Raw genomic sequence first — 18,296 nt, forward strand, 5'->3', positions numbered from 1 at the left:
GGGTTCTAGACTCAAAGCCAACTCAGCCTTTCATCCTTCCGGGATCGATAAACAAGTAGCAGTGGCGGTGGAGCCTCTGGTGGGTAGCAGTATAGGTTTTAGTAAGAGGCCACTTAAGTGGCAGAAAGAAGGGCGAGGGAGGCCCTTCCCCGGGTCTTCATGGGCACTCCTCCAGCCTGGCACCGCCTGGCACCATGGCTAGGGAGCGCCGGCCTGCATAAGCAGTAGAAGCAAGGAAGGGGGGCCATTTAAGAAGAGGAGGGCCCAGCTCCTCCTGGACATGAACGACACTCCGCCATCGCAGTAAAATGCATGCAAGGGCAGGCAATCCACCAAGGATTAGGGTGGGGGGGTCTTGGGCCTACATGACAAGGAAAAGTGGCAATGGGGAGCCACCCTTTTGAAGCCCAACGGCGAAGGGGCTTTAATAAATGGATTAAAAGGTCCGCTTCCCCCTTGGGAACGACGCTCCCACAGCAAAAGATCTCCTCCAAGGGCGCGCAGACCCAAGTTCATTGTGGTTGGCGAGTTTAGCCGAATCAAAATGGTGGGACGGAGGCAAAGGGGAAGGAAGGCAAAGTTGTTTTTTAAATTCTAACAAAGGAATAAAGGTCAACTTCACCCATCAAGTGACAGTGCTCCCCCAGCCTCGCAACTCCTGCAAGGGCGGGCAGAGCAACGAGAATTTGTTTGGGGAGCTTTGGCCAATAAAATGCGGAGAGGAACATATTGAGGGTGAAGTATGACAAAGGGGTTCACCTCTCACAGGAGCCCTCCAGCGTCTGTCACGGTGGCGCAGGAGCCCTCCAGAGTTTGTCACGGTGGCACTGGAGCCCTCCAGAGTCTGTCACGGGGGCACAGGACCCCTCCAGAGTCTGTCACGGTGGCACAGGAGCCCTCCAGAGTCTGTCACGGTGGCACGGGAGCCCTCCAGAGTCTGTCACGGTGGCACGGGAGCCCTCCAGAGTCTGTCACGGGGGCACAGGAGCCCTCCAGAGTCTGTCACGGTGGCACGGGAGCCCTCCAGAGTCTGTCAGTGTGGCACAGGAGCCCTCCAGAGTCTGTCACGAGGGCACAGGATCCCTCCAGAGTCCGTCACGGGGGCACAGGACCCCTCCAGAGTCTGTCACGGTGGCACAGGAGCCCTCCAGAGTCTGTCACAGTGGCACAGGAGCCCTCCAGAGTCTGTCACGAGGGCACAGGAGCCCTCCAGAGTCTGTCACGGTGGCACAGGATCCCTCCAGAGTCTATCACGGGGGCACAGGACCCCTCCAGTGTCTGTCACGGTGGCACAGGAGCCCTCCAGAGTCTGTCACGGGGGCACAGGAGCCCTCCAGAGTCTGTCACGGTGGCACACGAGCCCTCCAGAGTCTGTCACGGTGGCTTTGATTCAGTATTACATTATATGGCTGTCATTAGTGGTAGATGGCCGCAGACACACCAGTAAGTGGGCCATTGGGAGTGACTTCTGTCCCTTAAGAAGTGTGAATATTGGGTGATTTAAAGAGTGTGAGGGCTGCATTACAAGCAGCATATTGTGTGAAATAATGACTACAAGCAGGTGCCTAGTGGATTCCCTTTCACTGTATGCCTTTATGTCTTGATAACAGTTTTAAAACCCAGAAATTGGTTTGGGCTCACATTACTTTTCATGCTGATACTGTAATTAATCCAGGATGGTGAAAATACATCTACGATCAGTCTTTTTGCTCAACACGTTTCTATAAAGATATGCATTTCTCTGGTTGTTTAGTGTGTGATTTGTGTACTTTTTAATGAATCTCTATGAAACTAAATATTATTTTAGGCCTTGAACCTGAAACCGAATGAATATTTGCACTAAAGCTAAGTAGGTATGTGGTTGAGTGCCTAAATCGCACACTGGGCTGAAATCCTGGTTTTACTATCTCACCAAAATGTGTGATCCTGTGCAAATCCTTTGATCTCACTGTGCCTTGTTATGCAGCACCTTGAGTCCTTAAAAGTGCTTCCAATGGCAGTGTGTGCTGTTGCACAGAGTGGACTCGTGTTTTTTCACAAGACTCTCGTGCTGCCCCATGTGTGATGCTGAGTGACAAGAGTGACATGACGCCACGTAGTGATGCGTGCTGCCCCATGTGTGACACTAGGAGTGACATGACGCCACGTAGTGATGCGTGCTGCCCCATGTGTGACACTAGGAGTGACATGACGCCACGTAGTGATGCGTGCTGCCCCATGTTTGACACTAGGAGTGACATGACGCCACGTAGTGATGCGTGCTGCCCCATGTGTGACACTAGGAGTGACACGACGCCACGTAGTGATGCGTGCTGGCGCATGTGTGACACTAGGAGTGACACGACGCCACTTAGTGATGCGTGCTGCCCCATGTGTGATACTAGGAGTGACACGACGCCACGTAGTGATGCGTGCTGCCCCATGTGTGACACTAGGAGTGACACGACGCCACGTAGTGATGCGTGCTGCCCCATGTGTGACACTAGGAGTGACATCACGCCACATAGTGATGCGTGCTCTATCGTCCCCTCCTCGATGCCCTCGAGCATCAAGCACTCACGCCACTCCTCAATAATCTTCAGGTGATGTCAATAAATATGCCCAGTGGGGTGCCGCAGCCCCCCCCCCCCCCCCACAGGGCCCGGGAAGTCCTAGCAGCGGCTCTGGGGGGTGGGGGACCTCGCAGTCCCACAGAGGTGCTACTTTATGTCTGAAAGTGTCTTTTGCCACTAATGTTACCTAAAGGTGGAAGGTGGGAGTGCGGCCCAGCTGCCGGGGCTGCTTCTGGTGTGGGTGCAAATGTCCAGTGTCCTGCAAGGCATTCTGTAAAGTTCTCCTCTCTCCTCTCTGCCTTTCACCCCCAGCTCTCCATGGGCACCTTTGCCATGACCCCGGCGCTGGAGGAGGTGCCCAGCATTCGGGAGGAGCTGCCCAGGGACAGCCAGGAGCTGCTCCGCTGGGCCCAGGAGAAGTTTGGGCACGTGGCCTCGTTTGCAGAGGTGCTGAACCCCAGTGCCATCCGCCTGACAGTGGGTGCAGGTGAGTGCCCGGCTGGCTGCATGGGTGTTGTGAGTGGCATTGTCTCCAGGGCTGTCCTGCTCTTCGCTGTGAGTGGTCAGAGAAGAGGAGGGTCTGTTTCATGTTTCGTGTTTCCCATCAGATAACTTTGGGTGGTGGGGGGGGGGGGGTGCCTCGCCTTCTTGTCCGCTGTTCTGCGGAACGCTGCCTGGGGACGGGGCAGGTTGGTGGGGTGGGGTGGGTACCGGGTGGCATCTACCTACTTTCCCTGGCACCCACGGGATTCGTTGCCAACACTACTCCGGGACTGCTGCTGCTTATGCGGTGGCAGCATAAGTGGAGTGGGCACACCATCCCTGGGCGCGGTGGCAGTGCCTGGCGCGTGCATAGCGGCTGTGCTGCCCGTGAAGGAAGGGTGGGTGCCCCCCACATGCCCCCATCCGGGTGTTTATAGGCCACCAGCGTATATACCCGGCGTTGCCCGGGCTTTTATTTTCTTGCAGGTACTATTGGTTAGAAATACCGCGAGGTAGCGCCTTAGATACAGCACAGATTGGCCATGTACGCGCCCCTTAGATCAGGGAGAGGGGGGAGACCCAAGCAGGGGCATGCGGCAACTCTTCCTGGATGAAGGTCGGAGGCCAACATCTGGGAAAGTAACACCTCCTACAGAGCGGGGCTTTATTAAATTACTAATTACCAATTCGAATATACCTGGCTCCTATGCTCATGTATCTGTCATGATTATTCATTGCCATGTATTTCTTTCTCATACAATACAATCCTTAAACATAACAAAAGAAATACCAGAAGGTAGCTTTACACTTTCCGGAAAGGACCCATAATACAGGTGAAAAGAAACATTCCGTCCATGTTTCCATTGTTTCTCATTTTAAACATGTTTTCTCGTAAAGACTAAACAACTATTATTCGTCTTAAAAAGTCATTCTGAAACGGCATGTCTGGCTCTGGGGCGCTCTCATGAGCTGGCATGTCTCTGGAAACAATACTGGAACTGGGGACCTCTAATGAGCTGGCATGTCTCGCTGTCATGAGCTGACATGTGTCTGGAAAGAAAACTGGAACTGGGGAGGTCTCATGAGCTGGCATGTGTCTGGAAAGAAAACTGGAACTGGGGAGGTCTCATGAGCTGGCATGTCTCTGGAAACAATACTGGAACTGGGGAGCACTCATGAGCTGACATGCCTCTGGAAAGAATACTGGAACTGGGGCACTCTCATGAGCTGACATGCCTCTGGAAAGAATACTGGAACTGGGACGCTGTCATGAGCTGACATGCCTCTGGAAAGAATACTGGAACTCGGGAGCTCCCATGATCTGGCATGTGTCTGGAAACAATACTGGAACTGGGGAGCTCTCATGAGCTGGCATGTCTCGCTCTCATGAGCTGACATGTCTCTGGAAAGAATACTGGAACTGGGGGGCTCTCATGAGCTGGCATGTCTCGCTGTCATGAGCTGAAATGTCTCTGGAAAGAATACTGGAACTGTGGTGCTCTCATGAGCTGACATGTCTCTGGAAACAATACTGGAACTCGGGCGCTCTCATGAGCTGACATGTCTCTGGAAAGACTACTGGAACTGGGGGGCTCTCATGAGCTGGCATGCCTCTGGAAAGAATACTGGAACTGTGGTGCTCTCATGAGCTGACATGTCTCTGGAAACAATACTGGAACTCGGGCGCTCTCATGAGCTGACATGTGTCTGGAAAGAATACTGGAACTTGCGAGCTCTCATGAGCTGACATGTCTCTGGAAAGAATACTGGAACTGCGGGGCTCTCATGAGCTGGGATGCCTCTGGAAAGAATACTGGAACTGAACTGTGGTGCTCTCATGAGCTGACATGTGTCTGGAAAGAATACTGGAACTCGCAAGGTCTCATGATCTGGCATGTGTCTGGAAAGAATACTGGAACTGGGGAGGTCTCATGAGCTGGCATGTCTCTGGAAACAATACTGGAACTGGGGAGCACTCATGAGCTGACATGCCCCTGGAAAGAATACTGGAACTGGGGCACACTCATGAGCTGGCATGTCTCTGGAAAGAATACTGGAACTGGGGCGCTCTCATGAGCTGACATGCCTCTGGAAAGAATACTGGAACTGGTGCGCTTTCATGAGCTGACATGCCTCTGGAAAGAATACTGGAACTGGGGCACTCTCATGAGCGGACATGTGTCTGGAAAGAATACTGGAACTCGGGCGCTCTCATGATCTGGCATGTGTCTGGAAAGAATACTGGAACCGGGACACTGTCATGAGCTGACATGCCTCTGGAAAGAATGCTGGAACTCGGAAGCTCTCATGATCTGTCATGTGTCTGGAAACAATTCTGGAACTGGGGCGCTCTCATGAGCTGGCATGTCTCGCTCTCATGAGCTGACATGTCTCTGGAAAGAATACTGGAACTGGGGGGCTCTCATGAGCTGGCATGCCTCTGGAAACAATACTGGAACTGGGGAGCTCTCATGAGCTGGCATGTCTCTGGAAACAATACTGGAACTGGGGACCTCTAATGAGCTGACATGTCTCGCTGTCATGAGCTGATATGTCTCTGGAAAGACTACTGGAACTGGGGGACTCTCACGAGCTGGCATGCCTCTGGAAAAAATACTTGAACTGTGGTGCTCTCATGAGCTGACATGTCTCTGGAAACAATACTGGAACTCGGGCGCTCTCATGAGCTGACATGTGTCTGGAAAGAATACTGGAACTCGCAAGCTCTCATGATCTGGCATGTGTCTGGAAAGAATACTGGAACTGCGGAGGTCTCATGAGCTGGCATGTCTCTGGAAACAATACTGGAACTGGGGAGCACTCATGAGCTGACATGCCTCTGGAAAGAATACTGGAAATGGGGCGCACTCATGAGCTGGCATGTCTCTGGAAAGAATACTGCAACTGGGGAGCTCTCATGAGCTGGCATGTCTCTGGAAAGAATACTGGAACAGGGGCGCTCTCATGAGCTGACATGCCTCTGGAAAGAATACTGGTACTGGTGCGCTGTCATGAGCTGACATGCCTCTGGAAAGAATACTGGAACTGGGGCACTCTCATGAGCGGACATGTGTCTGGAAAGAATACTGGAACTTGGGCGCTCTCATGATCTGGCATGTGTCTGGAAAGAATACTGGAACTGGGACGCTGTCATGAGCTGACATGCCTCTGGAAAGAATACTGGAACTGGGGAGCTCTCGTGAGCTGACATGTCTCTGGAAAGAATACTGGTACTGGAGCGTTCTCATGAGCTGACATGTGTGTGACGAATCAACTTCTGGGGCACCAGGGGTCCAGGGATGAATATCGGTTTCTAAACCATCAATCAGCTCCACACCTCTAGTACACCAGAAGGGCTCTGAACAGATTGGAATACAAGTAAATTATAAACCTCCTTGTCCAATTTTGGTAACGTGGATGGAACGGCAGGCTTATCTCTGCAAGGTCGTGGATCATTGGTTAATTGCAACACAGCGAGAATACAATTATTACCCAATGATAAAAGGGACTGTCCAGTCAAGTTATATAAAAATATCTGCTTTATTATTGCTACAACAACAAAATGAAAGGGTTAAGTGCTCAATCCCCTCACTGTTCATTCACCATTTCCGTCTAGCAAAGAAAAAAAGTACCACACTTAGTTGTTTTAAAGTACTTCTATTTGTAAATGAAAATATTCAGTTGCTGATGGTTTCAAGGTTGAACATCGTCCGTTTACAAGGTAAAGCAAATCAACTTGCACAAAAACATAAAAAAGAACAAGCGCCAATCCTTGCACGTACAATTACACACGTAACATAACGCTGTTGCTGCTGTCGATATGTCTAGGAAAATGACAGGGGTTAATGCATATACACAAATCGCAAAACAAGTATACAGACTTTGTCACTACATAAACAGTGGAAAAACATGTGACACTGTGGTTACAAAGAAGGTTTCGTCTACACCAAGGTGTTTCAGACAATTCTACTGGCTGTCTACGCCATTTTCTTCTGATGGCCTTCGTCAGAACGGCGCGGACAATGTTGTCAAGATGTTCAAGTCAAACTGAAATCCTGAACCAAAAGAAAAAGATCAAACGAACTGCAATGCATGGCAAGGTCATGCTTGAAAACTTAAAAGCAGGTATCATTCCCGAAGGGTTACAAGTATGCAATATCCCGAGAGTCTTCACAGACATTGCTAAGTTCATCAAGAACTTCAGGTGAGTGGGTAAGACATGTAGTAGAGATTGGCTGACACTGCAAAAGAAGAGGGGGATAAACAAGGGACAGAATTAGCTGACCTAGAAACAATGTTTGTAGAAGATACATCTATTCAAGAAGCCAAAGGAAAATTAGAGAAACTTGAAATTGAAGTTGACAAATTCAAGAATATTACTATTGATAGGAAAGTAGCTAAATTCAAGAAAGATCTAAGCACATGCTACGAAGAAAGAACATACCCATATTTAGGAATGACCTACTACACTGATACTCAACAGGGACAAGGCTATAACTGCAGAAACAGGGGCGTAACCTTTTCAGGCACCTCCTCTAGTGGCAGTGCTAGTAATTCCAGCACGACGGGACCCCTTGGACAACAACAACCCCAATCAGCCTTTTTCAACAGAGGAGGGCAGAGAGGAAGACCCAGGAGGAGACCCTTACCATCAGGGCAGCAGATGCGCACAGGACAATGGTACCAGAACCAGGGACCACAAATGGGGTACCCATCTTCAACCTATCCAAACGTCTGATCTCCACAGCCGAGTTTCGGCTTTTGGGGAATGTCTATCTTTTGGGCCAGCACAAAAAGCACAACTTTAGAAACGGAACTGGAGCTTCGTAGACTTTTTAGGAACATTCGCCTGAAATATTTTTTTGAGACGTATTTACCATCAACTAAAGAAACATCTGCCGGTGAAATTCTTTCTAAGCAAGCTAATATCACAGGCTTCAAACATAAGTCTTCCTTCTCCCCTCCTCCATACACAATTCCGTGTGAGATTGAGGCCTTTTAAAAGATAGTAACTAGGACTGTTACAGCAGGTTTCGCAAAACAGAACTTTTATCAAGACAACCTGGAACGTGTAGAAAGGACAGCATTAAGGGCTTTGCAAACTGATCAATCCATCACGATCAAACCGGCCAACAAAGGTGGCGGCATAGTCCTCATGAACACCTTAGACTACAACACAGAATGCATACGGCGATTGAGCGATGAAGAAGCCTATAGACCTCTCAACCATGATCTCACTTTAGAACTAAAAGGGGAAATCAAAAGCCTCTCCCGACATGCTTTTGAAGCAGGCTGGATATGAGAAGAAGAGAAACATTTTTGGAACAAAGCTCGTCCAAGAACACCGGCATTCTACATTCTGCCGAAAATCCATAAGAATGCGGAAAGACCACTTGGAAGGCCCATTGTCTCGGCTTGTGACTTTTTACTCAAACCACTTTCCCTGCATACTGACTTTTTTTCTAAAACCTTTCGTAGCTTGGATGCCCTCCTATCTTAACGACACCAGGAATACCATTCTACTCCTTGACCAAATTCATCTGAGTCACAACAGTCTACTAGCCACAATGGATGTAGGAGCATTATATACATCTGTCCCACAAGAAGAAGGGCTTACAGCCATCCAAGAAGTCCTCAACACCAGAGCTGACACCGTGTCTGCCCCAACTGAATTCATTTTGGAGTGTACGAGACTCGCCATGTCAAAAAACCTCTTTTTATTCAATAATCAGATTTACTAACAAATCAAAGGTGTAAGAATGGGGGCTACTTTTGCCCCGGATATCGCCAACCTTTTCATGGCACAATATGAAAAGACTAACATCTTTTGCGACAAGAATCCCTGCCAAAGACACATAGAGTTATGGAAACAGTATATTGATGACGTCATACTGGTACGGACTGGGACATCGATCGAATTGCAGAAATTTCATCAGTGGCTCAACCAACGTAACCTGCACATAAAGTTTACTATGGAATGGGATCATCATCAGATTGATTTCCTTGACCTTCATAGATACAAAACAAGAGAACGTTTGAAGACAGAACTATATCGAAAACCGACAGACCGCAACACCTTGCTACATTTTCAGAGTTATCACCCGCAAGCCTTGAAATACAATTTACCTTATGGACAATTTTTACGGATCAGGAGAAATTGTACGGAAACAGACAAATTCAGGAGCCACGCAGAAGATCTACAGGCCAGACTGACAGGGAGAGGATACCCCAAAAAGGCGATCAGAGTAGCCAGAAAAAGAGCTACACATACTCCAAGAGAAGTGTGTCTAGAGGTAAAGCCTAAAAAGGAACTTGAGAGGTTGGTTTGCGTTACTACTTTCAGCCCACTAAGCAATATGCTACAAAAAACTATCAGAAAGAACTGGCATTTAGTTAAACAAGTCGGCACACTAAGTAGAGTGCCCTGTTTCGCTTTCAAAAAGAACAAACATCTAAAAGACTCACTGGTCCACACCTTCCTAGAACCTGCGACACCAACAAATAACACACTGGGGAATCTGCCTCCGGTCACGGGATACTACAAATGCGGAAAATGTGCGGCATGTGCACTGACCGTTCAGAAAAAAGTTTTCGAGCATAGGAAAGTCAAATGGATAATGAAAGAGCATACAAATTGCAACACCAAAGGGGTAATCTATATCATTGAATGCCCCTGTGGCCTACTCTATGTGGGAAAATCCATTTGCCCAGTTAAAATGCGTTACACAATGAAGGGAGTGCTCAATTACCTCTCTCTTGGTCTACCTAATAAGGTGGTCCGATAGAAACTCAACAAAAGGATAGAATTCTTTACCCATGTATCATATGTATTGACAAAAATGTGTCGTGCCAGAGAAGTATGTATAAAAACACATTTTAATCAACAATTAAGTTCAATACATCATGTGGTATATGCTTTCCACAAGGCATTACCACTATTTTTAGAAAAATTAAGAATTTGTGACATACAATTTAAAGAAACCCAATTCTCAATGCTTCAGAATTAATGCCAGTGGTGGCTGGGGTTAGTAAGTGACAATCATATTTTCAATATACAAGTACGATATTAATGCCAGAATTTTTGACAAAGGAGCAAACTATCTAAATACAGATGACAGTTTAAACAGTTGTTATTTGTAGAAAGACAACGTTATGGGTGTCAGTGGGATGTCTACATTTGTTTCGGCTAAACAGAGTCTCGTGAACACCTTCACTGATGTTCCGCTGTTGTTATTAAGAGCCCTCTTCAGGACAAAATGTTGTTTTAATGGGATGACGATACATTCATAGGCTCCAGTCCCCGTTTTTCAAATTTCAATGGGAGACTTTTGGTCTTATTGTTGGTCAGACTAAAGTCTATCAATTTTCTTCAGATGGTTAATTCCTGATTACTTGTTTTTAGATTGGAGTAAATAATCCACTCGGTTGCTTTTGGATCTGTTTCCCTTTTATGGAAAAAGGCTTTTCTTCCTGCTGAAATTTTTTGATTTAAATTTTTTGATGCATGGGACCTCTTCCCAGTTGTTTCATGCTCGTTTTAGTGTGCCGTTTTCTTGACAGAGCCGTTCTCTTGCCCTTCGTTCAGCAGCTTTAATGCTGTGTCGGCATCCACCTGTTTTTCCTTATTTTTCTGATTCAAGTGGACGGGCGTAGTTATGAATCCTCTGCGCTTCGCCTTCCAAATCCGAGTGAATCGAAGGTTAAGATGCGCATATCAGAACATTTCTCCTGCATTAGAAACAAGATCCCAGATAAACCACTGGTAGATCATTTCAGCCTCAAGAATCACAAGGACACAGATCTAAGGTGGTACGTGAGAGGAGGAGACCTCAACAAGACCCTTACCCAACTAGAACAAAGGTGGGTCCATAAATTGGACACTGTACACTCAGGTCTTAACATCGCCATAGAGTGGAAGTCGTCTTCATCTCCAGTGATATCGGAATAGATTGGACTCCACCTGTTTGTCATCAGCCTTGTTATCAGGACACAGATCCTCCTTCCTTTTAGATAAAAAAAATATTTGTTTGTACAAATATTTCCGTCTTCCACGAGGCAAATAAATCGTGTTTCCGCGACAGAATTACTGAATTGCTATGTGCCTTGTGGACACATGTCCAACTGAACTATGCCACGTGAATGTTAAATCATAATGGATGACAATCTTATCTGAATGTGCTCATTCCTATGAATTCATTCTAACATACATGTGTCCATTTACTTTTGGTTACCGATTACGCTGCACCTTTTTCAACAAGGACTGTACCACTGTGCCGTGAGGTTTATATGGCCCTTCCAGGGCCCTGTTTTTAGTCTTAGAGACCTTTTGAACACATGACTAAGTCATTACTTTTTTAGCAGACAGCTTTTAGCCATACCCCGTACAGGGTCTCCCTTTCCTCTTTTTCAAAACAACTTGGGGCCAACATTCAATAAATACACATTCGGCTCTCCCGCTGGGTTTTTCGTAGGACTGCAGGAAACACCGCTCTGTTGCCATGACCACGGACGTAAACACCCGTTTTTAAACTCGTCATACAGAATTGAGTTGCAAGTTGTGAGTATGGATCGAGCACACTAGACATTAAAACAGATCTTTTTTCGTTTCCCCCGTGGACACCCATAAGGGATGTGCCTTCGTACTGTTGCTATGGCAACGGACGTACACACCCTTTCAAACTATTCCACTTTTGCATATTCCAATAGGTAACCCTCTACAATGAGTCGGTTTAGATGTGGGCACAGGGATTAGGCAGATCTACTTATGACATGGCACATGGCCGCCAGTACTTAACCTCTGTGTGACCTAGCAACGGCGTTCGCATCGCGACTTGACCGTGCCGCATCGCGACTTGACCGTGCCGCATCGCGACTTGACCGTGCCGCATCGCGACTTGACCGTGCTTTTGTCTCTCCGAGGGAGTCTTTTCACAAGCATACAGCAGCCCCGGCTTACCGCCCAGCCACATGACTCCTCCGCTCCAGATACACGGAATAATACCGCACTAAGGTATGTGCACTATAACCGACAGATCCACGATTACACCCAGAAATATGTTGTTTTGTCATGATCGTCAACCATCTTAATCCACTTCTCAATTAATAGGAGATAGTACATCTTGAACCAGGCGATCCATACATCAGGCGATTTATAGACCTGCAGCGATCGTTTTCTCAGCGCTACCTATACATAGGTAAGCGAATGTTTCACCAACATTTAAACTTGGATAGTCACTTAAATTATGCACCACTCAACTGTGTCTGAATACTGTGGGGATAACAGAGACAATATAGCTCTCCATTGTTTCTCATCTGTGTGTATTAGGTACCCAATTGTAACTGCTGCAAACAAGACACTACGAGTCCCATAATCCTCCCCTTTTCTTGTGGCGACACCTGTCGCCAATAAGTCCCACAGGTAAGCAGTGCCTTTGATTTACTCAATAGACACCATATGATTCAATCATACATTAAAAGTACATCCGAGCAGTCCCCTTACGCTCTTCCATTCCCATTTCAGCTTGACTAGAACATCTTGACAACATTGTCCACCCTGCCCTGACGAAGGCCATCAGAAAAACACAGCAAATTGATTTGCTTTACCTTGTAAACAGATGATGTTCAACCTTGAAACCATCAGCAACTGAATATTTTCATTTACAAATAGAAGTACTTTAAAACAACTAAGTGTGGTACTTTTTTCTTTGCTAGACGGAAATGGCGAATGAACAGTGAGGGGATTGAGCACTTAACCCTTTAATGTTGTTGTTCACGATTGAGCCCTCCTGGGAAGAATAGGGTTTTTTCCAGGAGCCCTTGTATACAATTTATTACTACAACAAACAGATCTAACACAGTAAAAAATACAACCCACCCTGTAAAGGAACCCAGAGGACAGACAGTTTCACGAGGGAAAAGGGATGTACTCTGGATACTGTCAGGAGGGTAGTTGGTAAAGTAATCAGTCTGGCAGTTCAAAGGTATTTGGTTTCAGCATCAAGGGAGCAATGGGTCGTAACTGTCTCTCGGGGCCTTCGGAGAAGGACCAGGGGGGCAGAACCACAATGTACCTGGTGATGAAGAAGTTCTTGGTGCTCGACGGTGTCGAGGCGGTTCAAGGGCACTTCGCAGCCCTTGAGACAGAGTTAGTGGCGGGAGACAGCTGCGGGTACGAGGCGGCAGGCAGTTCAGCATCAAGCACTCCTATCCCTGTTCGGGAACCCGAAGACCAGGATGCCCTTGCGCATAGAGAGGTGGGGCATATCAGGCTACAATAGCGTACCTCAAAAGATCGAATGACAAAATCATGGAGCCCACTTGCCCGTATTTTGTAATTTGATCTTTTGGGACTTCGCCCGTTTTGTCCCCTGCACTGCCTTTAATGTATGCGGGGGACACCCCTGCAGCCCCCACAGCCCATAATACCGAACTGGGGCAGGGGGGACACCCACGCAACCCCCGCTCCTTTGTTCAGTGTTATGGGCAAAACTTCTAATCTACTATGCCGAATGCATACTAAACGTGCATTCAGCATTTTAGATTCGATCTTTTTGTTCATTACCCAAGCGTACGACTTCCACATGGGCGGGAAGCGGGGGCAAATCCAGCAGACTACCTATCGAGACACCCCGAAGGTCAAGCTAAAGACATCCTTGAGCGACAGAGGCTGAGCATTACATTCAATACCTGTCGGAGAACACCCTGCCCTCGACACTCACCTTGGCAACACTCATTGACGAGAGCAGACTAGACGCCACCATCAAAGCCACAGTTCAGCTCACCAAGGCAAACAAGTGGAGGAACCATAGACAAGAACTGCACACGTGTGAAGAGGTGGACATGAAGGGGATTGAGAGGGTGGCCAAAGTACAAGGTGACCTGGCCACAACTGAGCAGGGGATTTTCTTGCGAGGAAGTCGCCTGGCAGTACCCAAAGCAATGAGAAAGACAGTGGGCCATAGGGTTCCATGTCATTTCATCGCCCGTTTTTATTTCGCAGCATTTTTTGCTGCTGATTTATTTTTTTATGGGGGGGTTAACCCCCAAACCCCCCTTCCCACCTATTTAGAATCTAGCACCCCAATCCCCCAGAAACATTATATCCCTCTACCCACCCCCCATATTTTTTGATGGTTTTTTTTGCAGAAAAAAATCTGCGGCAAAAAAAGCCATGAAAAAAACGGCGATGAAAGGACGTCGTACCGGCCATAGGGGGCTGGCCAACACAAAAAAAGATATTGCAAAATCAAGTGTGCTCCCTCATCCCACTCCTACCCAGTCCCTGGTCTCTCCCCACCCCATCACACACCCTGGGCTCTCCCCACTCTGCTCCCACCACTATCCCATGGTTCCCGCCCATTGTGCTCCCTCCATAGTCTCTGGGTTCCCCCATCCCGTTCCCAGCACAGTCTGAGGGCCAGTGACGGCTGGTGATATTTTTAAGTGGAGGGGCATAACTATTTCCCCCAAAAATGCCATAGCGACCGAGCATAGTGAGGGAGCCGAACCAATAAAGGGGAGTTCGGGGGGGGGGGGTTTCCACCTGTGAATTTTTTTAAAATAATGGGTTAAACTGTTGCATTGTAGAGCATACTTTTAACAAAAAAATGGGTAAATAGCCAAACAGTTTTTCAATTGGTGCTGGGGGGCCCAGGGGCAGGCATGAAATGTTTTACTTGACATCTATGATAGATGTCCAGTAAAAAAATACCATCCCTGCCTCCTGGGCCCCACTGGGCCTAACACAATCAACATGATTATGTGTGTATGCAAGGCGCTGCACATTCATACAGCAATCCCTCTATCATTCACACGAGCATCCATCACCATACACTCACTCATAACATAAGCATACATGCCTCCATACACATGTTTAAATAAAAACAATGAACATAAACGTACCTTCTGCATTGGCCTGCGTGTGGGTGCTGAAACGCCCTGCTCCAGGCTGCTCTGTCCGTACGTGCGAGGAGGCGCAGGAGCTCCTCCTCGGACATACAGACATGCAGTGCCCCAGCCAGCATTTCTAATGAGCTATGCTCATTATGCTAAAACGCCCCAGTACTTGCATGTCGCAGTGAGCATGTGCGGCTGGGGAACTAAACTGAACTGTCAAAGGGAAACAGTGTTTCCCTTTGACAGTTCAGCCAGCTCAGGAACACTCCATCAGCTGGAAAAAGCAGCTGAGGGAGTGCTCACTGTTACTGGGCTGGCTCCTTAGCTCCCCCATAATGGGTGAGGGGCTACTGGGTGGGCGCCCCTTCGTCATTATGGATGAGCCGCCAGGCTCGGACTGGCCTATAGGACAATGCCTGTACCAAAAATATAAAATGCTAGTGTGGGCCAATCAAAATGGGCCACCATTTTGGCCAATGTGGACCAGTTTGATGAGTTACTTAACTATGCAGTTAGTAATTTTGACCATTGTTGCTGAATATATCACAATTTATTTACATTTTAACACAAAGCACCCCCTTGGGTACTATTGAAACAGTGGGCTTCATTACAACCCTGGCGGTAGCTGTGCCGGTAAAACCGGCACGGCTGCTGCCAGAGTTGTATCCGGGTCCGGCACCCGCGAATGGGCAATTACCGGGTCATGCCGAGTTAGGCGGACCTTGTAATTGTCCTTTCGTGGATGCCAGTAGATCCCCATTCCCATTTGAGCCCCACCAGTGCCGTTATTAATGGTGCCGGTGCATCCGACAATCTGTGCTCGCGGGTGCCGCACGGCCTGCCAGGCACCCGCGAGCAAAACTCTTACTATGGCGGTACGTTAGCAACGGTGCCGGTAGCTTACCGGCACCGTTGTTACTGTACCGCCATAGTTGTAATGAGGCCCAGTCTGTGACTAAAGGAATGAATATCCATTTACAACTGCGGGCCACTTTTTCATTGTTGCCTGAGACAGTTTCATGCTTCACCCCGACCATGTGAGCCCCCCCTGCCCATTTCTTCCAATCTAAAAACAAAAAAAAAAGATTTGTTTTTTTAAATATTTCATGCTGAGCTCTCAGGGCCCCCCAGGGATGCACCCACAGACCCCTGGAGGGTCGCGCCCCAAAGTTTGAATACCGCTGCCCTACATGGACGCAGTCGTGGATGACATACTAACTCATTGCCAAGCATGCCAGAGGGCAGCAGCAGACACAGCTCTGTGCCCCCTATGGATCGTACCACTTCCAAAGGGCCCATGGCAAAGGGTAGCAATAGATTTCTATGGACCCCTAGAAGAAGGGGGACACCTACTAGTGGCCATGGATGAATATTCATGATTCTCGGTGGTGAAGCTAGTACAGTCCACAGCATTCCATAGCGTTGTGGGAGTCCTAGACGGACTATTCAGCGAGGAGGGTGTACCAAACATCCTGAAAACAGACAATGCACCCCCATTCCAAAGCTATGACTTAAGGAAGTTCGCAGCACACTTGGGATTCCAGCACCAGAAGAGGACACCACTCTGGTCACAGGCGAATGGAATGCTGGAGCAGTTTATGTCTACCATCAAGAAACCCGGCAGAAAGCCCAGTGCCAGATTCTAAAAATCTATCGGAGCACACCCCATGAGGCCACAGGGAAAATATTCCAACAGAGATAATGATCAGATACAAACCCCAAACTCGCCTTCTGCACTTTGAAGACTACACAGAGGAACGGGGTGCGGAGATCCGGGAGCGAGATGCAGAAAGGAAGAGGAAAGCAAAGGTATGGGCGGAGCAACGAAGGGGACCGGGGGTGAAGCCACTACTACCCGTCGGCGAACAAGTTCTGGCCTGCCAGAGACAACAGAGGAAGACCGACACTAGGTACGACCCGAACCATTTCAAGTAACGGAAGTCAAAGCGTCCATGGTCACTGCAGCAAGGGACGGGTGCGACTTCTTCCGCAGACTGCATGTTTCGGATGCTGAAACCACAGAACCACCAAGAGGAAATGAAGAACTGGCAAAGACAATGGAGGGGATTCCCGAAGAGAGACTAACAGAACCGGGGTCACAGCAGAAGACTTAAGACTTGGCAGAGACTGATGGAGGGGGACCGGGAGAGACTCGAGAATACCCCGCCCGGGCGGCCCATCAGGTCATTCGGAAACCCTCCCGGCTTATCGAGCAGATGTGAACCTGAGAAGCATCATGATAAGCAGGGGGGCGATGCTGTCTACAGAACACAGAACGGCCCCTTTAAGGGGAGGACAGGGGACTAGGGAGGGCACCTGGGAGTGCGGAGGAAGGGGCAGGAGAGGGATAGCAAACAGTAGTTTTGGTGTAGGTTAAGAATAAAGAAGGTTGACTATAGTAGAGCTCCGTACTGTTATTTCTGGTAAAGCATTCAGGTCGCAGCCCTGACAACGCACACTTGAGAGGTCTACTTGGGAATCTCCTGGGTTCCCTTTAGGCCAGTGCAGCACACTTAGAGGGTCCTGGAAGAGCTCCCTGGCTGTGCTCAGAGCTCCAGAACTCCTCCATGGGTGCAGTTGCTGCTTGCTGGCTGCTTGCTGGGTGCTTGCTGGGTGCTTGATGGGTGCTTGGGTGAGCTCAGTGATGTCAGGGACGTCATTTAGGGGTTGCCAGGGGTCGCACCTGTGACCCCTGAAGTCTCCTTTGCGACCCCTAAAAAATGTGTTTTTATAATTGTTTTATTGAGGCTCCTGGGCTGTGGCCAGCATCATGTGGCTCTTTTTTTCTGGAGTGGTTGGTTTTCTGATAGCTATAGCCGGTAAGATAGCTCAGTGGGTTGAGCGCTCGCTGCAATTTGTGTGTGATCTGCAGGTTGCAGGGTTGACTCCCGGCAAGGTCAACTGAGGTTGATAAATGAGTAACAACACAGATTGGGTGATATTGTATGTATATTTGTTCTATATGAAGCGCTTAAGCGTAAGTGCTATATAATAACACATCATTATCCTTTGGCCTTGGACGTCTGCTTGCATTCACAGTAATTTGGTAATATGGGCCTATACACACTGATGTTAATGATACATATGGTGATCCATTCTTGTAAGAAATGTAGATCACATTACAGTGATATTGTAACCATATTTTTCGTAGTGTACTCAGAAACCATGCTATGTGATACCACTTCATGTTTTGGCAAGGGGTGAAAGGTCATCTTACATCGCTTCATGTGATGTTGCGTCGGTGTGGGGTCGAGGTCAAGGGTCGTGTAATGTCACTTCCGCTACCCCCAGGCATCTTGGTAAAATGGCGTCACTGCGTGTTGTTAGCTGCTAGCCATGTGCTTCTTGGGTGCTCCTTGAGAGAGG

General features: G+C 48.2%; 1 protein-coding gene across 1 annotated transcript in view; it reads left to right on the plus strand.

The window, feature by feature from the left end:
* ENG (endoglin) overlaps positions 1 to 18,296 on the plus strand; it is a 286,341-nt gene that overhangs the window by 142,048 nt on the left and 125,997 nt on the right. Inside the window, exon 4 of the mRNA XM_069609121.1 lies at positions 2,865 to 3,039. Within this exon, the coding sequence (XP_069465222.1) occupies positions 2,865 to 3,039 (175 nt within the window). The remainder of the gene's footprint in view (positions 1 to 2,864; positions 3,040 to 18,296) is intronic.

This window comes from Ambystoma mexicanum, chromosome 8, assembly GCF_040938575.1.
Source record: "Ambystoma mexicanum isolate Mex_15411 chromosome 8, UKY_AmexF1_1, whole genome shotgun sequence".
Classification (NCBI taxonomy): domain Eukaryota; kingdom Metazoa; phylum Chordata; class Amphibia; order Caudata; family Ambystomatidae; genus Ambystoma; species Ambystoma mexicanum.